This window comes from Topomyia yanbarensis, chromosome 1 (assembly GCF_030247195.1).
Source record: "Topomyia yanbarensis strain Yona2022 chromosome 1, ASM3024719v1, whole genome shotgun sequence".
Lineage (NCBI taxonomy): Eukaryota > Metazoa > Arthropoda > Insecta > Diptera > Culicidae > Topomyia > Topomyia yanbarensis.
This window is the reverse complement of record NC_080670.1, coordinates 30,721,230-30,748,042: the sequence shown is the minus strand read 5'-3', so window position 1 is coordinate 30,748,042 and position 26,813 is coordinate 30,721,230. Positions and strand designations below refer to the sequence as shown.

Sequence of the window (26,813 nt, the reverse complement as noted above, 5' to 3'; positions counted from 1 at the left end):
AGATTTAATTGGGTTACCTCCATGACTTTTGTCTTTCCATCGCCTTTTTATACGTTGAACATAGGAAGCCTCCCGTCATGTGATCTTTCGATTGTACAAAGTATGGACTTCGGTTGCTTCTTCTCTTGCAATGTGACCCTTTCCAGTGCGCACTGCACAGATCAGATCTATCCGGGTCTTTGCAGTTTCCCGCCGGGTTATCGAAGCCCATGTAATTGAAACATTTTTCAATTTGCTTGATTTGGCCTATCTTCTGTAATTTGCTAGCTATGGTTGTCGAAAACCATATAGATGCTGGCTGCGTACTGCCGTGTGCCTTTCTTATCCGAGCTACCATTGGTGCATCTCTGCATTGTTCCGTCAGCGCACGTCTCCTTTTGTAACCACTTCTCGGTTTTGCACTGTTCGATGGGCATCTTATAGGCACCTTCACCGTGACGCCTTTTCTCAGTGTAAAGAGTGGCTCGCTTTTCTGAATGGGGCCGTGTTTTATCACATTCTCTCTTAGCTGCTTTACTACCGGATCGATCCTCACTTTCCGGAGGAATTCAGCGTATGTCAATTTTTCTTCCTTTACCTCGACAATCAATATTTACCCGAAGATACCTGGATATATCGTTCGGAGCCTACGGCTTCGCCTTATGCTCTACGACAAAGCGCCAACCACTATTTCTTAATTGCCTCAGATTATTATTCTCTGGGCGTTTGCCTTTTGTATGTAATATTGCATCAATTTGTGTATTAAGGGCACAAGGCCAAACTTAAATTAAGTTGGATTTTTGAGCTCCGAATACATCTAGTCAGTAACTAGCACCAACTTGGGGCCAAGTTAGACGATGTATCAAGACTAGTGGCCAAATTAACACTAGTTAGACAATATATCCAAACAGTCACACGACATATATGACGTGTAAAGCAACTGGCAAGTTCCTAGTGATATCCTTGGTATATATTGCATAGTACCAGGCATTTAGTTCCCTAACCAAAGAAACAAGCGTTTTCGCTTTTTCGTTAGCAAATCGGAGTTACTGTGTTGGCTTTCCGCGACATCATTCGTGACTTGCCAGTCGCTTTAGGCGTCATATATGTCGTGTGACTAGTTTAACTGGGGCTCATTTGGGGAGTAGTACTTAGATATACATATATTATGTAAATTGGCTTCAAGTTTGTTCTAGTTACTGATGAGATGAATTCGAAACCCAAAAAAAGTCTCCCTTTCGCTTTCCTCTGAACATGCGGATTTTGAAAACCGCCATCTCTTGTGCTTCCTACGAAACTGCTTTCTCTTTGGGATAACTCACCGTTTTTTCGGTCTTCTTAGCTCTGTTCTTCGGCGTAATATATTCACCTTCACGGCGTGCAAACGTTTGCACTCAGTAGTAGTTGCGGGGGATGGTTCAAAAACGTACCCCCAATCAAACTCTTATCGGGTGACCTTCGCTGGTACCGCTTTGCCAAATTTCGTCTGCCTGTGCGTCTGTTTGTGCCGCGGGTCATGAATTGCACAAAGTGTAAACAACTGGGTCACACAGCCACCCATTGTAGCAATAAGGCCCGCTGTGGAGAATGCGGGGAGAATCATCTAGATGATTCGTGCAGCAAGCAAGCCGAAAAGTGTCCTTACTGTGCGGAGAGTCTGCATGATATCTCGGCATGTCCCGCGTACAAACTACGTGGGGATAAACTGAAACGTTCCCTTGCGGGAAGATCCAAACATTCTTTCGCAGAAATGTTAAAGAATGCTACGTTACCATCCTCAGCAAACATCTATACTCACTTGCCTCCTGACGAGGGCGAGGTTGGTAACCCACAAGAGGGAACATCTACTAGGGTGCCTAGAATTTATAGGAAGAGGAGGAACATTTCCTCTCGTAAAGTTCCTTGTAAAGGCCAGAAGGTGTCCCTTGACGGGGCTCCGAAAGTGACATGTATTAAAAGTGTTGCAACCAAACCGAAGCAATTAGCTCCTGGTCTCGGAGGATTAAGCTCAGAGACGGAGTTCCCAGCACTTCCAGGAACATCAAAAATCCCAAGTGTTCCTTTGTTTCAGTTCGAGAGTAATCACAGCACTGGAATTATAAAACTCTCGGACATAGTGGACTGGATAATAAAAACTTTCAATATTACTGATCCTATTAAAAGTCTTATGTTAGCTTTTCTCCCTACAGTGAGAACATTTTTGAAGCAGTTGACTGCTAAATGGCCCCTCCTCCCAGCGATTGTATCCTTCGATGGCTAACTCATCGAACGAGGTCACGGATTTGATCACTGTTCTACAGTGGAATTGCAGAAGTATCATCCCGAAAATCGATTCCTTCAAAATTTTAATAAATAATTTGAGTTGCGATGCATTTGCATTATGTGAAACTTGATTAACTTCCGACATAGATCTCAACTTCCACGACTTTAATGTTATTCGCCTGGATCGAGACACCCCCTATGGAGGAGTGCTTTTGGGGATCAAAAAGTGCTATTCCTTCTACAGAACTAACCTTCCCTCGCCCGAGCGCCTTAGACTTGTCCCTTTGCTCAACAACGCTGCGGTTAAATTGCACGTGGAAGGTAATTCCTGATCCCCACGGCAGCGACCATCTGCCGATTGTAGTCTCAATCAATAACGGTTCAAGGCCATTGAAATCAATCAATATTTCGTATGACCTCACACGAAATATCGATTGGAAGAGCTATGCTGCCGCGATATCCGACAACATCGAATCTACCCAAGAACTTCCTCCGGAGGAAGAGTACAGCTTTTTGGCTGGCTTGATTCTCGACAGCGCGAATCAAGCTCAGACTAAGCCAGTATCCGGCGCGAACATACAAAAACGCTCTCCTAATCCGTGGTGGGACAAAGAGTGCTCATACGTGTACGCGGAGAAGGCCGCCGCGTATAAGACCTTCCGGGACGACGGGTTACCCGCTAGCTATCGACAATATGCGACGTTAGAAACGCGAATGAAGAGTTTGATGAAAGCCAAGAAACGTATTTACTGGCGCCGGTTCGTTGACGGACTAACGAGAGAAACATCGATGAGCACTCTTTGGGGCACGGCCCGGCGTTTGCGAAACCGAAACAGTACTAACGAGAGTGCAGAATATTCAAACCGTTGGATATTCGATTTCGCCAAGAAGGTTTGTCCGGATTCCGCCCCGGCACAGAAGATTTACCGCGCCGCGTCTCCTCACGATAGCGCGAACGAAACACCTTTTTCGATGGTGGAGTTCTCACTTGCTCTCTTGTCGTGTAACAATAAAGCTCCGGGGCCAGACAGAATCAAATTCAACTTGTTGAAGAATCTGCCTGACTCTGCCAAGAGACGCTTGTTGAACTTATTTAATAAGTTTCTCGAGGCTAACATTGTCCCACTCGATTGGAGACAAGTGAAGGTCATCGCCATCCAAAAACCAGGAAAACCAGCCTCCGACCACAATTCGTACCGTCCGATCGCAATGCTATCCTGTATCCGGAAGTTGTTCGAGAAAATGATCCTATCCCGCCTCGACAATTGGGTCGAAGCAAATGGCTTACTGTCAGATACACAATTTGGCTTTCGCAAAGGCAAAGGGACGAACGATTGTCTTGCGTTGCTCTCAACTGAAATTCAAATGGCCTATGCTAGCAAAGAGCAGATGGCATCAGTGTTCCTAGATATTAAGGGGGCTTTTGATTCAGTTTCGATCAACATTCTTTCAGAGAAGCTGCACCAGCACTTGTTGTCGGAAAAGCACATGCATTTTTCGCATGGTGACTTATCGACATCACGATTTAGCTACATGGGCCTTCCCCAGGGCTCATGTCTAAGCCCCCTGTTATACAATTTCTACGTCAACGACATTGATGAATGTCTTGACAATTCCTGCACGTTAAGGCAACTTGCAGACGATGGCGTGGTGTCTGTTACGGGACCCAAAGCTGTCAATCTACAAGGACCATTACAGAATACCTTGGACAATTTGTCTACTTGGGCTATTAAGCTGGGTATCGAATTCTCCACGGAGAAAACTGAGCTAGTTGTATTTTCAAGGAAGCGTGAACCAGCACAACTACAGCTTCTATTAATGGGTCAAACTATCGCTCAGGTCTTCACAGTAAAATATCTAGGGGTCTGGTTCGACTCGAAAGGTACTTGGGGATGCCATATTCGGTATCTGAAACAGAAATGCCAACAAAGGATCAACTTTCTTCGTACAATAACCGGAACATGGTGGGGTGCCCACCCAGGAGACCTAATTAGGTTGTATCAAACAACGATACTGTCGGTAATGGAATACGGATGCTTCTGCTTTCGGTCCGCCGCGAACATACATTTCATCAAACTCGAAAGAATTCAGTATCGTTGTTTGCGTATCGCCTTAGGGTACATGCAGTCGACCCATACGATGAGTCTCGAAGTGCTGTCGGGCCTTATCCCGTTGAAAAATCGATTTTGGGAACTCTCATATCGATTGCTCATTCGATGCGATATCTTGAACCCGGTCGTGATTGAAAATTTCGAAAGGCTTGTTGAGCTCAATTCTCAGACCCGTTTCATGTCCCTGTACTTTGACTACATGGCGCAGAATATTAACCCTTCTTCTTACAATCCCAACCGTGTGCATTTCATAAATACTTCTGAATCTACTGTTTTCTTCGACACATCCATGAAAGACGAGATTAGTGGAATTCCGGACCACATACGCCCACAAGTGGTTCCAAACATTTTTTATAATAAATTCCGAGAAGTCGACTGTTCTAAAATGTTTTATACTGACGGATCAAACCTCGAAGGTTCCACTGGCTTCGGTATTTTCAATCAAAAGTTCACCGCCTCCTACAAACTCAGTGAACCTGCTTCAGTTTACGCCGCAGAACTAGCTGCCATTCAGTATACCCTTGGAGTCATTGAAACATTACCCGCAGGCCATTACTTCATCGTTTCGGATAGCCTCAGTTCCATTGACGCTATTCGCTCGATAAAACATGGAAAGCACTCCTCGTATTTTTTGGGGAAAATACGGGAGCTACTGAGTGCTTTATCTGACAACTCGTTCCAGATTACCTTGGTATGGGTCCCTTCTCATTGCTCCATTCCGGGCAATGAGCAGGCAGACTCCTTAGCTAAGGTGGGTGCCTTAGAAGGAGACGTTTACGAAAGACCAATTTGCTTCAGCGAATTTTTCAGTATTACTCATCAGAGAACCCTCGAAAGTTGGCAAACTTCGTGGAGCAGTGGGGAGCTGGGAAGGTGGCTACATTCGATAATCCCTAAGGTATCGACGAAACCTTGGTTCAAGGGGATGGATGTGGGTCGTGACTTCATTCGTGTGATGTCCTGACTCATGGCAAACCATTACACGCTGGATGCACATCTCCGGCGTATTGGGCTCGTGGATAGTGGTATCTGCGCTTGTGGCGACGGCTATCACGACATCGAGCACATTGTCTGGGCGTGCACCGAGTACAGTTCCGCCAGGTCTCGGCTAATGGATACCCTGCGGGCCCGAGGAAGACCAACCGACGTCCCGGTTCGAGATGTGCTGGCAAGCCGCGATGTCCTCTATATGTCCCTTATATACACCTTTGTGAAAACCATCAATATACAAGTCTAACTGCCCCTTCTTATTTTCCTTATCATTCTCAGAACCCTCTTTCACCTGTATCAAAGCATCTGTATCGAATGAGCCAACAAACACGGGACCTACGGCACGAACATAACACGCTTAACTCGAAATGTAGCCGATCCACATCTGAGCCGTACTACGAAATCGTCTGGAAAAACCCCTGCCATCTTGAGGAGGACCACCCGGCGTCCCAGTACATGATTCCCCTGATGAAGGCCACCCGAGTTTGTAATCTATCCGTTGATCTCACGATGCCTGAAACTGAAATAATTTTCTCTCCCTGCCATCTTTGTCTACCCTCCCTCCACTGACTCTTATACCCAAAAGTAACACCCCTACCCCCCCCCCCCCCTCCAATATCATCACGAAGCATTTAGCTCTTCTTGTCTCTTCTAGTTTTAACTATTATATTATATAATCTCGTTTAAAATGCCCAACTCTACTACCCACAAAAATAACTATAATTACGAATCTTTACAAAATTCAATCATGCCCTCTAGTTATTCCTACTTTTAAGATAGTCGTGAAAAATTGTCCCCCTTAGTTAAACGTTATTTGCTCCAATAATCTCACTGATAAAAATGTCAAACCATATTGCCACAAAAACTAAATGACCCCCTTAATCTTACGAAAATAATATTATCCCCTTCTGTAGATATATAAGATAGCTATAAAATCGCATTAGTTTCATTTTAAAAAAAAATCAATATGTAATCCCCTAGTTTTAAGCAGTTTGAAATGTAAAACAAAACAAAATTGGCACCTTTAAGCTAACGCAACGTGCCTTATCAAATAAAAAAAAGCACATCACCAAGACTCAACATGCATTTAAACGGAAACGATCAACATCTACGAATCTTCAGACGTAATCTATGCGGACATTTCAACTGCTTTCGAAAAGATTCATCACGATATTGCAGTAGAAAAATTGGATAGGCTTGGCTATGGTACTAATGTTCTCCAATGAATGTCAGAAATCGTCGTCTAGCCGTCAAGATAAGTGTTTGTGTATACTGAGAGTGGTTGGTTTCATCAGTTATTCCTCAAGGTAACCCTCTCGGCCCTTTGATTTTTCGGCTGTACTTCAACGACTTTAATTCTAAGCTCTAATTTTCGAGATTATGTTGTTAGATGTTATCTTTCCCGCAGTAAAACATCATCAGTTCGGAATACTATATTGTTTGTAAGAAAGCGCTCGACAACTACTAGTCTGATGAACCACGTGTCGACGCTAATTGATAAAGTAGAAAAAAACCAACAGCTCGATGCGGTGTATGTATAGATTTTTCAAAAGCTTTTGATCGTGTTCCTCATCAATCCAGCTGTGGAAAAACTAAAGCGCAGTGGATTTTCAGATTCATTCCACATTACATCGGGCGTACCTCAAGGAAGTTATCTCGGACCTCTTCTCTTAGCGCTCTTCGTGAACGATGCAGCTGGTCTGAAAATGTATAGTGTTACAACAACCATGACAACGTTCAGAAATGCAATATAATCATTATCGCACGAGTACAATCGCTGATTGTTTTTGAATACTTGATGTGTTCTGCTCTTGTAGAACGAGTCACATCCGTCAAGGATCTAGTTATCACACTTAACCTTAAACTATGGTTTTCCGCACATGTTTCTTCCGTCATAGCTAACTATTCGCATGGAAAATGCAACACTCGTCATTTCAATGATGTTTATCGTCTAAAATCTCTATACATCGCACTGGTACGCAGTATTTTATAATAGGGAGTTACTATTTGGGCACCGTATCACACCGTCCACATTAATCGTATTGAACGGGTAGGCGCCGACACTAAGGAAATTTGCCAATTGTTTTCCGACAAATTTTCAAGCGTTTTTTCCGACGAGACCCTTTCCCCACAACAAGTCGCTGCTGCTTCAAATCTAACTCCTTCTCTAGGCCGAACCATAAACCGAATTTTTGTCGATAATGCTGCCATTCTTGCAGCAAATTCCAAGCTGAAAGCATCTAGTTCCCCGGGCCCAGATGGCGTTCCCTCGATTTTTGTCAAAAAGTGCATCAGCGGGCTTCTTGAACAACTTCGGCGAGTCTTTGTGCTATCACTCAATACTGGAACATTCCCTTCCTGCTGGAAAGCAGCGCACATGTTTCCAGTTCACAAAAAAGGAAACAAATCGAACATTGACAATTATCGGGGAATCTCGTGTTTAAGTGCAGTATCAAAACTATTCGAGCTGGTTGTCTTAGACCCTCTTTTCTTTCACTGCAAACACTACATTGCAGACGATCAACACGGCTTTACGCCTAAACGATCGCCAACGACTAACCTGCTCTCCTTCACAACATATGTACTCGATGGATTCGCTGACGGATTGCAAACCGATGCTATTTACATGGATTTATCTGCGGCCTTCGACAAAATCAATCATGATATCGCAATATCGGAGCTGGACAAACTCGGTATTCATGGACAACTACTGCGCTGCGTTCCTTCCTCGATGGAAGGCAACTCCAAATCAGCATTAAGGACTGTCTATCTACACCATTCTTCGCTACATCCGGCATCCCACAAGGAAGCCATCTCGGTCCAGTGATATTCCTCCTCTACTTTAATGACGTCAACATCAAATTACAAGGACCCCGCCTTTCTTTTGCCGACGACATGAAAATTTTTCAACGAATACGGGATAAAACCGATGCCGAGCTTCGGGAACTGGACAGCTTTAGTACGTGGTGTGATCTAAACAGAATGGTTTTAAACCCGAGCAAATGCTCAATCGTTACGTTCACGCGGAAACGCCATCCGATTCAGTTTAACTACCATCTCTTCGACTCGAGTATTCCAAGACACTCTAACGTCAAGGATCTCGGAGTCATCATGGATTCGGCACTAACGTTCAAATCACATACATCATCCATTGTGGATAAAGTTTCAAGACAGCTTGGGTTCATATTCCGAATAGCGAAAAACTTTAAGGACGTATACTGTTTAAAATCTCTCTATTGCGCGCTGGTTCGCTCAACACTGGAATATTGTTCTGCTGTTTGGAACGCTTACTACCAGAACGGTGTCGACAGAATCGAGGCCGTCCAACGCCGGTTCATACGCTTTGCACTCCGACATCTTCCTTGGCAAGACAGATTTCAGCTGCCGAGCTACGAAAACCGTTGTCAGTTAATACAGCTCGATACTCTAAGCATCCGGAGGGACTGCTCTCGAGCCCTGTTCGTCTCGAACTTACTGTCTGCCAGGGTGGATTGCCCTACAATCCTCGGACGCCTCGATCTTCAAGCTCGCGTTCGAGCTCTGCGCAATAACTCTCTTCTGCGAGTCCCGTTCAGGAGAACTAACTATGGGCGCCAGAGCGCTGTTACCGGACTCCAGCGTGTGTTTAACAGTGTGGCGACGGCGTTTGACTTCAACCTGACAAGGAATTCGATAAAAACTAAAATAATGCGTATTCTGAAATGTAATTAGTTTAAGTAACCACCATTAGGGCCAAGCGGTCTGTTGGTGACGGTACAACAAATAAACAAACAAATAAAGAAGAATTTCATCTCAATTTTAGCACTTGCTACAATTAGAACCACCCTAGCTTCTGTTTGAACGAAAGGGGGGGGGGAGGCTTACAGAGTACAACAACTTTCCTAAACATTTTAGTTCAAGCAAAAAGTTAAAATTCCTGCTAAATTTACATACTGGACCGGGGGTGGAGATAGTGTAGTTGGTAAATCGATTGCCTTGTACGCAGATCACCTGGGTTCAATTCCCAACCCCGCACATAGGGCTAGAGATTTTTCTAAAAAGGTTTCTCTAACCCGACAAAGAGGCGAATGACCCTAAAAACAAGAAAAAACATACTGGACCATTGTGCATTGATTTAGGATTCAGAATGAGAACATTCCGATTCAAGATGTTAAAGTTGCTGTTGCAAACATCCGCGTTTCAAGTATACGAAAGACAATTATTTTTATTATTTATAATGGTTTTAACCTCTATTGTCATTCGCCTTTTTTGGAAACAATATATATATATATATATATATATATATATATATATATATATATATATATATATATATATATATATATATATATATATATATATATATATATATATATATATATATATATATATATATATATATATATATATATATATATATATATATATATATATATATATATATATATATATATATATATATATATATATATATATATATATATATATATATATATATATATATATATATATATATATAAGTGAAAGCCTCTGCTTTGGAAAGTTTCTTTTTAAAAAGTAAAACCGAACTAACCTACTCGACAGCACACTAAAGACTGATTTATTCAATGTTTATCGAACACCTGAGTCCCTAGCTTGATTCCTAGAACTGCTGATCTTGCACCTGGTAACGGTGGCTCCCATGATGGTCTGATGTTTGGTCGTTCGCGCGTGTTCCACGTACGCGACGCTGGCTCAGCTATTTCGGGTGTTGCTACGATGCTTTTGGTTCAGTTGTCATTTATGGTCGTTAGGGCGGATTCGCGCTTAACTGCTTCCCCTTCAAGTATTGCTCGTCCCGAGCAATTTTCTATTTTTGTAAACTGGTAATATTTAACAAGTATAAAAATCAACAATGCGAAAATGAGGACAACTGCTGTGCTAAGCGATAAAAATCCAAGTCGGTGTTCCACGTTAACTATTTCGAGGCGGTTTCTGTTTGCTATGTTGAGTTGGTGTAGCTCTGATATGTTTACGTGCCGCTCTATTTGCATAGTTTGTATTTTGCCTGATTGCAGTGGCAAAATTGTTGGTTGATAGAACCTTAGTTCAAAATTTTCGAACAGCTCGTTCCTAATGTGGAGTGAGCAATTATGGAACGTTACCAAGTGGATTCCGGTTAACGTCCTATTGCTGATGCCGCAGGTGCTGTTGATGCGTACGTCTTGGTGAACGGATATCACCAACAGTGTTCCTGGGGTTAGTGGTCTTGTTTCTGATGACGGAGGTTTTTCTGATAAATGGCACTTTCCGTGTTGGCCTCTTAGAAGTGGAGCTTCACAAGGATCATCGCTGATTTCAATCAATTGTTTCCTCTCGCAGATTGTTATCGATCGCTATGTACCCAAAAGAAGTGGCCTTCAATCTAAGCACCCAGCGTGGCACACTGCCGAGCTGAGACGGTTAAAAGCGACTAAAAGAGCCGCTCTGAAGAAGTACTCCAAGTTTGGGGGCTACGTGCTGCGACAACACTACGTTCATGTTAACCAAGTCTATAAAAAGACATCGAAGCGTTGCCATGCCGATTACTTGCGAAACGTGCAACGTAAGTTGAAGTCCGAACCTAAAACATTCTGGAAGCATGTAAACGAGCAAAGAAAGGAATCCGGGTTGCCATCAACGATGAGCTATGGAGGACGTATGAGCTCTAGTTTACAGGAGATCTGCCAACTATTCTCTGAAAAGTTCGCGAGTGTTTTCTCCAACGAGAAACTGACACCGACCCAGGCTTCACGCGCGGCTCTCAATGTACCTCAATCATACCAGTCTTTGAACTCTATCAATATCGACAATAATATGGTACAACTGGCGATTAGCAAAATGAAGGCTTCAACCTCGGCAGGCCCAGATGGTATACCAACTATTATTCTAAAAAAATGCTCTGCCGGTCTAATTGAACCTCTTTGTCATCTGTTTCAATTGTCGCTAACAACCGGAGTATTTCCCGAACTCTGGAAATCCTCCTTCATGTTTCCAGTTCACAAAAAAGGTGATAAAAAGGTAGTTGACAACTACCGTGGTATTACAACGCTAAGCGCAGTTCTTAAGCTGTTTGAAATGGCTGTGTTGGAACCCATCTCCAGCCACTGCAAACAGTATATCTCCGAGACTCAGCATGGATTTATGCCGAAACGTTCAACATCTACGAATCTTCTGTCGTTCACAACATATGTTACAGATGCTATGTCGGACGGCCTTCAAACTGACGTTATCTACACGGACCTTTCAGCTGCTTTTGACAAGTTAAATCACGCTATTGCAGTGGCAAAATTGGATAGACTCGGCTTTGGTACTAATATTCTCCGTTGGATGCAATCGTATCTCAGTGATCGTCGTCTAGCAGTCAAGATAGGTGATTGTGTATCCGAAGAGTTCTGTGCTTCATCTGGTATTCCGCAAGGCAGCCATCTCGGTCCATTGATTTTTCTTCTGTATTTCAACGACGTTAACTTTTGTTTAGAAGGACCACGGTTGTCTTTCGCCGACGACCTCAAGTTATACCATAGAATCCGGAATACTGAAGATGCAGCTTTCCTTCAACGCCAACTGGAAACCTTTGCGGAATGGTGCGAGATCAACCGAATGACCCTAAACCCCAAGAAATGTACGGTCATTACGTTCTCGAGGAAAAAAACGCCAATTCGATTTGATTACTGTCTAGCTGAATCCACAATTGACAGAGCGAATTGCGTCAAAGATCTCGGAGTTTTTCTAGATGAACAACTGACGTTTAAACAGCATATCAGCTATATTGTCGCAAAGGCATCACGCTGTTTGGGGTTCATAATGAGAATATCTAAGCACTTTTCAGATATTTACTGCTTGAAATCTCTCTATTGCTCACTCGTTCGATCAACTCTGGAATATTGTTCAGTTGTGTGGAACCCTCATTATCTCAACGGTGTCCATCGAATTGAGGCAGTACAGCGCAGATTTGTTCGGTTTGCCCTTCGTCGATTGCCTTGGAGCAACCCTCACCAGCTGCCAAGTTATGAAAGCCGGGGTTTGCTTATTGGACTCGATACATTGCAAGTGCGACGGGATCTATTCCGTGCTATGACGATTTCGGATATTTTGCAAGATCGAATTGACTGCCCCGAGCTTCTCAGTGCGATAAACATGAACGTTCGCCCTCGCGCCCTTCGCAATAATTTATTCCTCCGATTACCTCTTCGCCGGACTAACTATGGAGTGAACGGTGCCATCATTGGTTTGCAGCGGACCTTCAACAGAGTTTCATCCGAGTTCGATCTTCACATTCCACGTAGCAGATTACAATTTGACTTTTTAAATAGATTAAGAAATTATCATTAGGACCACACTGTGTCTGTTGATATTAATTAATTATAAATAAATAAATTGTCACTCTGTTGTATTCTTGACATCTGGAAATTACTGCAAGTATTTTTGTCGGGTTGATGAAAACTGTGTTGTGCGTTAGCTTAACGGTTTGGTTCAGGAGTGGTAGGGGTTCGATGATGACTTTTCTATATCTTTCAGAAAGTAGGCGTGGAGCGTTGATGCTGATGATGAGTGCTGGTCCCTTGTAGAAGATGGTTGTTGTCAGATAGTTGAATGCTTCGTCTGCATCGTGGATTTCTAGGCCTTGGTTTTTAATTTCCTGCGCTATTATTTCTACTTCTTTTGGTGTGAAAATGGTTTTACTGACAATATTTAGTTTCGCTAACATTATACAATATTCAATTGATTTTAGTGTGTTCAGAAGGGAGTCTAGTTGAAAAATAATTGAAATTTTATGATTTTCTGTTATAACATAATCTTCGTTGTCAATGATTTTATTAAGTACATTTTGTTGGTTTCTGAAACCATCGGTAATCATATTGAGTCTATTTTCGAATTTGGAATTTATTTTTATTTGTCTATTGTTCTGTTGGATTAATACATTTTCTGTTCTCCTGAGGTTATCTAAATTAGAATTAATTATGTTCATATCTTCAGCATCTAGATTCCCTGTCACCGTTTTTATTATGCTTCCTAATATGTTAATTGATCGTTTATTTCTTGGTCTATCGTGCAAGGTACTAAGGATGAACTTTATTTCAGTTAATTTAGTTACAATTATTTCTGAAAAATCTGTAGAATTTTTTATCTGACTTATTACGTTCTCAATTATTGCGACAGACACGTCAAATTTTGTGAAATCGATTATGTGTAAAAGTCTATCATACCCCGCTATTATTCTTCCCTCCCCTCTTTGAAGAAGCAACGCACCTGCGTTGTTTGTTATGTCATGTATCTGGATGGACTGTGAATAGGGTGTGATGGGAAGAGTGAGTAGGAGGCAAATCAGGAGGATTCTGCAGGCGTTGATCATCTCGTTTTCTGAAAGTACAAAATCTATTAAATTCTTTTGACATTATCTTTGTGTATTTCCCGGCCAGAGTCATCTACAAGTATTCTACCCTTGTTTTCTGATGCTCGGACTGGTAAATACTTTGGTTTTGTTTTCTTTTTGATGCCTTGAATTTTTTTGTAAGCTATGGCATTTGGTTCTATTTCCGGTTCTGGTTCTCTGTGTTTATTATGATATTCCAAATTTCTTAGTTTTGATCTATTGTGTGCGAGCATAACCTCGTCATAGAGTTCGTTGCGGGCCTTTACTATTAATTCTATATTGAGGGGTCTTTCTTGTTGATCTTTCAACCCGTAGAAAACTTCCCTAGGTTTGAGTTTTATTGCAGAGTGAATTGTATTGTTATACAATGTACACGCAATGTTAAATATTTCTTTAATGTTTAGATCTTCGTAATTTGGTTTGTTACAGCGAAATATTTCTGCTATGGTTGAATGAAATCGTTCAACCGTACCGTTACTTTCGCTGTGGTTAGGTGGTGTGAAAAATATTTCGATATTTAAGTCCTGCAAGAGGCCACGAACTTCTATAGACTTAAGGGCTGGCTCGTTATCGCATACGATTAAGCGTGGTGTCCCGTAGATTTTGAAAAATTTAACCCTTTTCTTATATCTAAAATGTTTCGGGATTTGATGTGTACTAGAGTACCGTATCTGGAAAATTTGTCTAAGAATGACAGAAAGTGTTCCTTTTCTGCTACGAAGATGTCGACGTGAACTATGTCAAGCGGTCTGTTCGGATTTGGTGTTGATCCTAATATAATTTTGTAGGGATGTCGGTCGTATTTATTTTTGTTACATATGTCGCAAAGTTTTATGAACTCTCTGATTTTTATTTTCATCTTCGGAAAATAATACCTCTTTATTATTTGCTGATTATTTTCCCAGATTCCTCTGTGTGCACATTCGTGCGTTTGTTCTATCACGAGGTTCTGTTCTTCTGGTGTTTGTAAATCTATCAAAAGTTTTTGTGAAATGACAACTTTAAACGGTTTGGCCCTGCTAAAGTAGTTTTTGTAGGTGATCTGTATGATGTTCATAATACTTTCCGGACAGTAGATACAATTAGTCCGTCTAAGGTCCATGTAATCTTTGAATATACGGATCATAACTGGTACGCCGAAGACAGATTTTGTTATCGTTCTTCGATATACTCTGGGGAATATTTGTTCGTAATTGTCTGGCTCGTCAGGCCCGACTTTCAAAATTATTTGGTTACTAAAGGTGTTCACCGGGAGCTCAGTACACGGGATAAATTCGGAGTCGTCTGTATCCGCAGAATGCACCGTGGCATTATCGGATGAGATTTCCTCCTCATTTATATTAATTTCGTTTCGAATCCTTGATAAACTGTCTGCGACTATGTTTTGTTTACCAGGACGGTAACGTATTTCGTAATCAAATTCGCTAAGTGAAAGACGCCAATGGACAAGCCTATTATTAGTGTCTTTCAGATTAAGCCCATATGTGAGAGGTTTATGATCAGTATAAAGAATAAACTTCCGGCCATATAAGTAAGGGCGAAAATATTTGCAAGCCCATACAACAGCCAATAGTTCTTTCTCTATAGCTGAATATTTTTCCTCTGACTTATTCAAAGTTCTGGAAGCGAAGGCTATCGGCTTATCACTTCCTATAATTCCTTGAGATAACACAGCGCCGATTGCGAAGTTGGAGGCATCTGTGGTAAGTATGAATTGTTTGGAAAAGTCAGGATATTGCAGAATATTGCTCCCTGATAGAATATTTTTACATTTTTCGAATGCTTCAACGAAGTCTCTCGAGTGAGAAATGCCTTCACCTTTTCTAAGGGCATTAGTCAGTGGCTTGGCTATTTTAGCGAAGTCTTTAATGAATTTGCGGTAATATCCTAAAATACCTAGAAAACCACGCAGTTCTTTTTCATTTGACGGCAATGGCCATTCTTTTATAATTTTAATTTTGTCGGGATTGGGTTTGACACCTTCCGAAGTCACAATATGGCCCAGGAAGGCAACCTCCTTTTGTAGGAATTCGCTCTTGTCCAATTGTACCTTCAGATTGTGTTTTTTCAATGTCGCGAAGATTTTTGACAAATTGTCAAGATGCTCAGTTAGACTGGTAGAAAAGACAATGATGTCATCCATGTACACTAAACATATGACTCCGATGTGTTCCCTCAGCACGTTGTCCATCACGCGCTGAAACGTTGAAGGTGCATTTTTCAACCCAAAAGGCATTCGCAAAAAATCATAGTGTCCATTTTCTACACTAAATGCAGTTTTTGGAATGTCTACTTTTTCAACTTCGACTTGGTGGAAACCAGAGGCGAGGTCTAAGGTTGTAAAATACATACAACGACCTAATTTGTCGAGGATGTCTGTAATATTGGGTATGGGGTAACGGTCGTCGACCGTTTTTTCATTAAGTTTTCTGTAGTCTATTACAAGTCGCCACTTTTTCTTTCCAAAAGCGTCTAATTTTTTTTCGACGATCCAGACTGGTGATGTCCATGGACTATTCGAATGCCGAATGATGCCTTGGTCAAGCATTTTCATAATTTGGCGTTGTACCTCTTCTCTATGACAGAAAGGGTAACGGTATGATTTAGCATGTACTGGTAGGTCATCTTTCGTATTAATTTTGTGCTTAATAGCGCTAGTGAATGTAAGTTTTTCACCTTCAATAAAAAATACGTCTTCATATTTCGATATGAGCTGCAGAAGTTTGGATTCTTCTTCTTTATTCAGATGTGTGGTCCGCAGCTGTTTTAAAAGCGATTGTTTTATATCGGGTTGATTAAGGTTGGGTGTACTTGTTTCGATATTATTAATTTCAATGTTTAGAGGATCCGTAATCAAGAATTTTGTAGGAGTATCTGAAAGATTTGAAATTCGGAAGAATGCTCTATTGTCATTTGCTTGGTATATGCCGGATCCGATAACTATGTTGGGATTAATTTTTAAATCATCTTCTAGAAGAAAATCTCCTTCTGTGGAACTCACGGGAAGGTTAATTGTTTTGCTCTCGTGAGCATTGAGCGTTACCTGGGTTGTGTTCGGATATTTGCGATGCATTTTGATTGTATTGTTTGGCAATTTAAGTTCATTAGAGGTGGTCAGAATATCAGCCTTTAACTTTTGTAAGGATTGGTAACCAATCAATCCATCGAAAAAGTCGTGAAATTCGAAGACGTAAAATCTTAATTTTTCGTTTTGTGGGAACGGACAAAATTCGACGTACTGATTTAAACAGTGTGAACCACTAATATTACGGACTTTGATGGGTTCTGTGAAACGACACCTTTCGAGGTTGACGTGTCGCGGGCTAATATAATTTTTATTAGCGCCGGTGTCAATGAGAAATTTTAGTAATCCTTTTGATGTTTGTATCGTAATGTAAGGAATGAAATTCTCTAGGTCATCGGATGGTGACCTTGAGCCATCAGAAAATTTAAATCGTCTCCCTCTTCATTATTATTAGTGTTGTCGTTTTGTGTTTGAGAAGTTTGCCCTGCATATTCGTCTGCGGGTAGTGAATTCTCAGGTTGCTGATATGCGTTCGGCATTTCATATTGTGCCTGAGGGTCAGGAATATTAAATTCGTCATAGAAATAGGGTTCGTTGTCGACTTGTAGTTGATAATGTGGACCATGATTAGCTCTTGTCGGGTGTGAGCGGTTCATATAATTAATTTGTCGGCTCCTGATGGAAGGATCGACTTCCATAGGGACTGGTTTGGGAAATTGCTGATTGTACTGAGGTTGTCGAAATTGTGGGGGTTGACCTTGTCGGAAAGGTGGAGGAGGTCGGAATTGTTGAATAGGTGGAGGTGGCCTGTATTGTTGGGCGTTTTGAGGGGGGTGATACTGTGAAAATATCTGAGGGGGTCGAAATTGGAAGGTTGGAGGTGGTCGAGGTTGTAGGAAGCCTGGAGGAGATCGCATAGGAATTCTCTGCAGATTAGCAGATGGTCTCGGAGGAAGAGCAGGTGGAAAAACTGGTGTTTTTGGGCAGTTTCTCCCGTGATTGTAGTTGTTTTCCTCGAGACATAGTCTCAAGGCTTCTCTGATAGTAGTTGGAGTTTGCGCTCTAATTATCGGGCCAAGAGGATCTTTTAATCCTCCCAGGAAAACCTTTAAGCCCATTTCAGCATATAATTTTTTCTTAGCATGTTTAATTTGTTCGCTGTCGTGGTTTAAATTTAATAGATTAACAAGCAGAGATATTATATGGGACACTTTTCCATAGAAATCTTCGATACTTGTGGTCTGTTCTAGTTTGAACAGATCTCTAGTGAGGCAGACTTCGTCACGTCTGTCACTATAATGGGTGATTAAATTGGTCTTTATTTCTTCCCATTCTAGAATGGTCCCGTAGAGCTCCAGTGCATTATCAGCTTCGCCAGTCACCTTTGCTCTAATTGCCTGTAACCAGACATTAAATACAGTTGTACCTCTTGCACTTTCTATAAGTGGCATGAGGTTATCAATGCTTTTAATAAAGCTATGCAGCTTTATTGGGTTGCCATCGAAAGACGGCAACTCTTTGATTATTTGGGGTGTTTGAAGTGATTTTAAAATGTCTTCCACCCGTGGAGTTTGGTCCGCAATATTAGTTGTTTGTAATTGCAACCGCGCGGCATTAGCAGCGGCTTGTGCAGCCTGCACTGCTTCTGCTGCACCAATGGATTCGAGCTGCATTTGCTCGATGTGCTCCTCCTTTTCGGCGAGCAGCTGCTGTAATTCAGCTATGCGTGCCTGGAGATGAGCTTCCATTGTTGAATTTATTTATAAAAACTTATAAAACTTATAAAAACTTATACACTTTATTGCAAATTATTTATTGTTTTCTTTGTTTAGGGTTAGTTTCCTTATTTTAGTTTTGTGATATTCAGACCTCCGCTTACCGTGGGTCGGGGCTCGGGTCTCTGAATTAGTAATTGTATTAGGTGTTTATCTAAAGATAGGGCTTTTTTGTTTCACTTAGCCGTTCTCTTTAGCGTTATTATGAAAGATTAAAACTACTTACAGTATTTTTTTGCGATATCCGTTCGCAAGGTGTGTAGATTCGGCGGGATCTTTCAGAACACAACACAATTCGCGCGATATACGTTCGCGGAAGGATCTATCCGGGAGTTAATACTGAAAAAATCCGCACCCGACTGCGCCAGTGAAAGCCTCTGCTTTGGAAAGTTTCTTTTTAAAAAGTAAAACCGAACTAACCTACTCGACAGCACACTAAAGACTGATTTATTCAATGTTTATCGAACACCTGAGTCCCTAGCTTGATTCCTAGAACTGCTGATCTTGCACCTGGTAACGGTGGCTCCCATGATGGTCTGATGTTTGGTCGTTCGCGCGTGTTCCACGTACGCGACGCTGGCTCAGCTATTTCGGGTGTTGCTACGATGCTTTTGGTTGAGTTGTCATTTATGGTCGTTAGGGCGGATTCGCGCTTAACTTATATATATATATATATATATATATATATATATATATATATATATATATATATATATATATATATATATATATATATATATATATATATATATATATATATATATATATATATATATATATATATATATATATATATATATATATATATATATATATATATATATATATATATATATATTTCAGAAATGAAAATTTTTGCGGTCGTCTATCCTAGACGCACTGCTTGCTGTTTCGCGTGAATTTTTTCGGAGAATAATTCACTTTACCGTCTGCTCCTAGTTAATTGTTCAGTCTGCCCTCTCCATCGCTCTCATGTACGTTCATGTCGTTGTCGCTGGAGCAGTTCGAATGTTCGCTGTTGGTTGTTTTTTATGCTTCTTATGTTTCAGAGTTATCTTGGTGTGTCCGGTCCATTTTTTTGGTTTTCTTTCGCTAGGTGTACTGGATGCTTGCTTATCTTTAGGCCGGCTGTCTGCGGTTTAGCAGTGGAAGGCTGTATGTCAGTGTGAGCTGTAGTAGATTTGCATTTGGTGCAGTTGAATTCTAACAACAGAAACCCCGTTGGGAATACTGAGGAAAAAGTTGCTGCAGGGTCATTCGTGATGGATTCCATTTCTCCGTATTACGACATGAATGTTTTATGTACTCGGAGCTGGTGCGCGGTGCCAAATCATGAAGGCGAATTTCAGTAACATCCTTGTCGATATAAACGGGGATCAAAGTTTTAATGTCGTCGTATCTGACGTCGTGTTGCATGTTATTCATCACACTAAAGAATTCTGCATCTCCTAGCATCTTTAACGTTATCAATACCACATTTTTGTATGATGTAGTTGAGGTGGGTCACTAAGGTAAGGTCAAGGTGCATTTTCACCCTGTACTATTCCATCTCGCGCACTGTAGATTTTCTTAGAGTTTGCGTAGTATAGCATTCCCCTAATTGAAAGGATCGACGGCTTTTCGAAATTTTCGAAAACCGATGGGAGAATTTCGTTTATTCAAGAAAACTCGAACTATATCTTCAAAGCCAGATGACGGATTTTTACGATCCGTGATATATTTGAAATGTTATTACTAGAACTTTATATTAGAGAATATTAACAATGAGTAACCAAAGAATAAGGAAATCCGGAACATTTTTTTTACCGGAACCGAGATGATACTAACATTGTGTCTCTTTGCAAACTCAAGTAGTAACCTCTCAAATGTCACCCAGTCTGTAAAGATCCGACAACTAGTTCCGGAGATATAGTTAGATAAATTATGGGAATCACATTCAAAAAAATGATGTCAATGATGTTCCATTTTTTTTATTTATTAACAGATTAAGGCCGAAGTGGCCTGTGCCGTATACAAAAGATTCCTCCATTCCACTCGGTCCATGGCCGCGCGTCGCCAGCCACGCAGTCTGCGAAGGGTCCGCAAATCGTCTTCCACCTGGTCGATCCATCGTGCTCGCTGCGCGCCACGTCTTCTTGTACCGGTCGGATTGCAATTGAGAACCGTTTTCACCGGGCTATTGTCCGACATTCTGGCTACGTGCCCGGCCCACCGTAGTCGTCCGATTTTCGCGGTATGACAGATGGGCGGCTCCCCCAACAGCTGATGCAACTCATGGTTCATTCGCCGTCTCCATGTGCCGTCTTCCATCTGCACTCCACCGTAGATGGTACGCAGATCTTTCCGTTCGAAGACACCAAGTGCTCGTTGGTCCTCCACGAGCATGGTCCAAGTCTCGTGCCCGTAGAGAACTACCGGTCTAATCAGCGTCTTGTAGATGGTCAACTTCGTGCGACGGCGAACTCTGTTCGACCGAAGTGTCTTGCGGAGGCCAAAGTAAGCACGATTTCCTGCCACGATGCGTCTACGAATCTCTCTGCTGGTATCATTGTCGGCGGTCACCAGTGAGCCCAAGTACACGAACTCTTCAACCACCTCGATTTCGTCGCCACCGATGCAAACTCGAAGCGGGCGGTTCTCATTTTCTTCTCGTGAACCTCTTCCTATCATGTACTTTGTCTTCGACGTGTTGGCAAGTCCGACGCGCTTGGCTTCTCTTTTCAGTCTGATGTAGGCTTCCTCCATCTTCTCAAAGTTTCGTGCAATAATATCAACGTCATCGGCGAAGCCAAGTAGCTGAACGGACTTTGTGAAAATCGTACCACTCGTGCCGATCCCTGCTCTTCTTATTACACCTTCCAGCGCGATATTGAATAACAGACACGAGAGACCATCACCTTGCCGTAACCCTCTGCATGATTCGAAGGGACTCGAGAGCATCCCTGAGACACGTACTACGCACATCACCCGATCCATCGTCGCCTTCACCAATCGCGTCAGTTTGTCCGGGAATCCGTACTCGTGCATAATCTGCCATAGCTGATCTCGATCGATAGTGTCGTATGCCGCTTTGAAGTCGATGAACAGATGATGAGTGGGCACATTGTACTCGCGGCATTTCTGCAGTACTTGACGAAGAGCGAACACCTGGTCCGTGGTAGATCGTTCGCTCATGAAACCCGCCTGGTACTGCCCCACGAACTCTCTTGCAATTGGTGATAGTCGACGGCATAGTATTTGGGAGAGTACCTTGTAGGCGGCGTTCAGCAGGGTGATTGCTCGGTAATTACAGCAATCCAGCTTGTCGCCCTTTTTGTAGATAGGACACACAACACCTTCCATCCACTCCTCCGGTAAAATCTCCTCCTCCCAAGTCTTGGTAATCACCCAGTGCAGCACTTTAGCCAGTGGCTCGCCACCGTGTTTTAGTAGCTCGCTTGGTATTTGGTCAACCCCAGCGGCTTTATTATTTTTGAGCCTGCTAATCTCCTCCTGGATTTCTTGGAGATCTGGAGCCGGTAGTGTAATGTCTTCCGCGCGTGCTCCCAGGTGCGTTTTTTTTCAATTTATTTATCGCACGCATCAACAGGCCGCACTCGGCCCCAATAATGGAAACTTAAATTAATTACATTTAAAAAACTGCAGGAATCGCTTTCTTAAAGATATCCGAGACAAATGAAAGTCGAACAGGTGCGACACACGATTGAAGAGGCGTTGTAGTCCCGTGATAGCGGCATTAGCTGTTTGAATAGTTCTTCGAAACGGCACTCTCAGAAGAACGTTTCCGCGTAACGTTCTGGACCTTGCTTGGATGTTGACTCGCTCTAGTAAATCTGGAGAATCGATGCGTCCTGACAGAAGATCAGAGATGAATAAGGCTCTTGCAGTTTCTCTACGGCGCTGGAGGGTATCGAGCTGGATGAGTTGACACCGACTCTCGTAGCTTGGTAGATGAAAAGGATCGCGCCAAGGCAGGCGTCGAAGAGCATACCGTATAAATTTTCGTTGAACGCCTTCAATTCGATCGCTGCTGTTCATGTAATTCGGGTTCCAGACTGCCGAACAATACTCCAGCGTGGAGCGCACTAAAGAGCAGTAGAGGCTTTTGAGACAGTAAATGTCTGTGAAGGATTTAGCCGTACGGAAGATGAAGCCCAGGCTTCGCGATGCTTTACCAACAACATACGAAATGTGATTCTTAAATGTAAGTTTCGAATCTAACAGCACTCCAAGATCCTTAACGCAGCTCACCCGGGAAACAAGAGCTCCAGACAAGTTATATTCAAACTCAATGGGATCTTTTTTTCTGGAGAACGATATCACAGAACATTTCGCCGGATTCAGATTCATTCGGTTGTTTTCACACCATCTGCTGAAAGTGTCAAATTGCTGCTGCGAATAAAGTGCGTCCGTTCGGCTCTTAATTCTGTTGAAAATTTTCAGGTCATCTGCATACGACAACCGTGGCCCTTTCAGCTGATAGTTTACATCGTTGAAATAGAGAGTGAATATCAAAGGTCCGAGATGACTTCCTTGCGGAATTCCAGACGTTGCGGAGAATAGTTTGGAGTATGCATCACCTATGTTCACACTGAGTTGACGGCCAACGAGATAGGATTGGAACCATCGCAGGAGTGATCCACTGAAGCCAAGTTTTTCCAATTTAGCGATTGCGATATCGCGTTACCGTGCCATCCTCATCGTCTGCTGCATCGCCGTTCAGGTGTTCTTCGTAGTGCTGCCGCCACCTCTGGATCACCTCACACTGGTCCGTGAGAAGATTCCCGTTTGTATCTCTGCACATGTCGGCCTGTGGTACGTGGCCCCTGCGCGAGCGGTTCAACTTCTCGTAGAATTTCCGTGTGTCTTTAGCGCGCTACAGCTGCTCCATCGCTTCGCGATCTCGGTCTTCCTACTGGCGCTTTTTGGTCCGGAAAACCGAGTTCTGCCTGTTCCGTGCCTGTTTATATCGCGCCTCGTTCGCCCTCGTGCGGTGTTGCAGCATTCTCGCCCATGCTGCATTCTTCTCTTCGACTAACTGCTCGCATTCGCCGTCGTACCAGTCGCTTCTTCGGTCCGGGCCCACCGTACCTAGTGTTGAATGATGTTCCATAGTCCTCCGTGTATCGAGAAACAAAATTTTAGTTTCTATAGTCTTTGTTTCGGAATTGTTTCCAATTAATCCCCGTTAATAAAATTGTACAATGAAGCTTTAATATTACATTTTCCGTTTATCTTCATTCCTTACTCCATTTATCGTTGAATATTTAATTTTTCTGCAATTTTTTTATGGTACAGGTACAGATTTACGCTTCATAAGAGCAACGCCGGATATTATACTACGAAACAGTTTTAACCCGAAGCATTCTGATCCCCATGCAAATTAAAATTAACAAGCTGATAGAAAAAATGAATAAACAAAATTTTTGTTCGTTGGTAATTATTCGTATAACAAGATCGTTCTTGCTACCCAACTAAACTGATGCAAAAAGATTGTAAAGTAAGGGGCATGCAGCGCCACTATTTTACCATGACATTAAATTTTTTTTATTTGCATTCAGATTGGCTGCGCCACAAATTAAAATTTCATTTTATTTTGTGTCATTTAATTTAAATTTTCCAGGGTTTGGTCCTTTAGTATTTTTTATTCGTTCACACATTCGTTGTTTTTACTGTATTCATAAAAGCCTAAACTTTAGTAACATTCTAGTCTATTCAACGCCTGATCCGCTACCGTCAATCAAATATGCGAGATTCTTCGACCATACAAAATCAAAGAACCAATCGTAGCATTACTTAAAACGAAGGCAGCATTGCATAAACAGCATCGCCACCCATACTAGGGTACTTTTAAAAGAAAACACGTTCGTCACGTGACCAAAATTAGCAAAATAGTACGAACAGTGTAATTTGATTACCTCATTACGTTTACGTTTAATGTTCATTGCCCGACGAAATCACCCCAGCTCTCAACTCTTATTTTGGCTGTACAATTCCGGACGGAAAAACTTTTACTAAGGCTTTTCCAGCACGCTATCCTCCACTCACATGTATAATCATGTATGTATCAGCGGCGACGATCAAGCACGACACACGGAATGGAAAATTCCCTTCCCTTCTAATCATAGGCCGGAGGCAGAGACTCCCTAGACTTACCTCATAAAATATCCACGTACTGAACACGGTCTGGAATAGATTGTATACCACTAGAAAATTCCTAAGGTCTAGGGGTTTTCGATTCTCCATAAGTTTCGGTGCTAGCGATTTGCTAAAATATGCGTAAAATATGCACAGTGCGAGTGTGGGTAACGGTGAGAACATCATCGGCCAGTCTGCCACCCGTGGATCTGCGGAAGAAAGCAAAAGTAAAACAATTAGACGATGCTGATCATTGATGAGAAAGGAACAAGAAGAAAAAAAGTTTGACCCTGGGTGCGATCTCCCACTGAGCCGGAGGAGCAAGTTCATGATCAATAGGGAACCCCCTCTCCCACCGTTAACGCACCATTATAATCGCGAACAAATTGATTCGAACGGTGAGTAAAAGCAAAAGTCCATCGCCGGAGGTTGAATGGAATGTTACGCCCCTCGGTGTTGGAAGCCCATCCCCTCCCTTCCCTTACCCACGATGACCATGCATCGTTCGCTTTGTATGCTAATATGTAGCAGACTGTTACAAACAAATTTGTATGCAGTGTTTTTTTTTTTTTGCTTTCTGTTGCCTTACTGACCTGCCCGTTCGTTTTGCTTCAGTTGTCTAATTAATAATTCAAAGTGACGCTGATTGCGAACGGGCGATCGAGAAATCGGTCAGGTGATGGACGATGGCTTTGGCTCTGGGGGGTATCGTGTGCGGATCTTTTTACAGAGCTATGGTACTTGTCGAATATGGGCTGGCTGTCGTTTGACGGAATGAAAGTTTGCCTACTCGTCTGTCTCTGTGCTTGCATATCAAGTGAAGATGTTCCTGTGGAAGTTAGACTAAGGGGGTGAGTTCTAGGTTTATTTTCGGAAGGGTTTGCAAAGGATTATCGAATTTAATGGAGATATTTCGTAGCTTTCAGAATAATAGTGTAAATGAATTCAAATTATTCATAGAGTTTAAAGAATATTCTATGTGATGTGATGTTGTTTATTATAGAGGATTTAACCCTAAGGGTCATTCTCCTCCGTTGAATAAAATATAAAATATAATACATTTGACCTAATTTTAAATCACTCATTGGCATTGACATTCTTTTAATTTATATACTGTCGAATAGGTGTGCTTCCTTCAAGAAACAGATTAAGGTTGTTTCTCGGACTTCGTCGTTACTCAACATCTCTCGTATGGACCCGGGAAGGCCGTATGTTCTTCGAAGTTCGTCGTAGATGGGGCAGGTGATTAGGATGTGGTCTATCGTCAGGCGGACCAGGCACGACTCACATTCTGGGGGATCGGCTGTTTCGGTGTAATGTCGGTGTGTGATACGAGAATGACCAACGCGTAGCCTGCTCAATACCTGTTGTTCTCTTCGGTTTTTCCGGTCATTCCATTTTTCAGTTGTGCCTTTTATTTTCCGTGTAAATAGCTGACGGCATCCCAGCCATTTAGTTTGCCAAGTATCCCAGATAGTTCTGTCGATAAAGTTACGGACGTCTGGTCCGGGAATGTCTTTAACCCATCTAGGTCCGTTTCTTCCCAGACTAGCGAGACGGTCGGCCTCCTCATTTCCGGGGATTCCACTGTGTGCCGGAATCCAGCAGAATGTGATGTTGCGATACAATTCCAGAGACTGTATCCAAGGGTGCTTCTTTTTTCAACTTTCAAGAGCGGCGAGGGCACTGGCGGAATCAGTGAAGATAACTGTTTGGTTGTCTGGGGGAGCCATACTAGCCCCCAAGTTTAGAGCAGCTGCTTCGGCAGAAAATATGGAGCACTGGTTCGGAAGTTGGCGGAATCGGCTCTCCGATGGGGTAGTTACTCCTACACCCACTCCACTAGTTGCTCGAGATCCATCTGTATATATATGTATATAATCCTTGTATGAACTGTCTATGTGTTCTCTGAAAATTGCCTGCACTCTTTTTGGGTTATCACCTGCCCTGCATGCTTTTTTGATTTTCCAGTCGACTTTTGGTATTTTCTCATTCCACATCCTGTCTATTACGCGGTGCAAAGATTCCGCGACAGGAAGCTGTCTTTCGGTGTTTTTTTGAAAAATATTGTGCTTTCAAGGAAGCTTGTCAGTCGTTTACTGGCAGCCCTTGCAACCACGGCATCGAATGGTAGAATCCCAGATTCAGCACAAGCGGAT

At 42.3% G+C, this 26,813-nt stretch overlaps 1 protein-coding gene across 1 annotated transcript in view; it reads right to left on the bottom strand.

Moving 5' to 3' along the window:
* Positions 1 to 26,813, bottom strand: part of LOC131677238 (elongation of very long chain fatty acids protein AAEL008004) — a 163,670-nt gene that overhangs the window by 34,375 nt on the left and 102,482 nt on the right. The window contains exon 3 of the mRNA XM_058956959.1: positions 24,673 to 24,863. Coding sequence (XP_058812942.1) covers positions 24,673 to 24,863 — 191 coding nt within the window. The remainder of the gene's footprint in view (positions 1 to 24,672; positions 24,864 to 26,813) is intronic.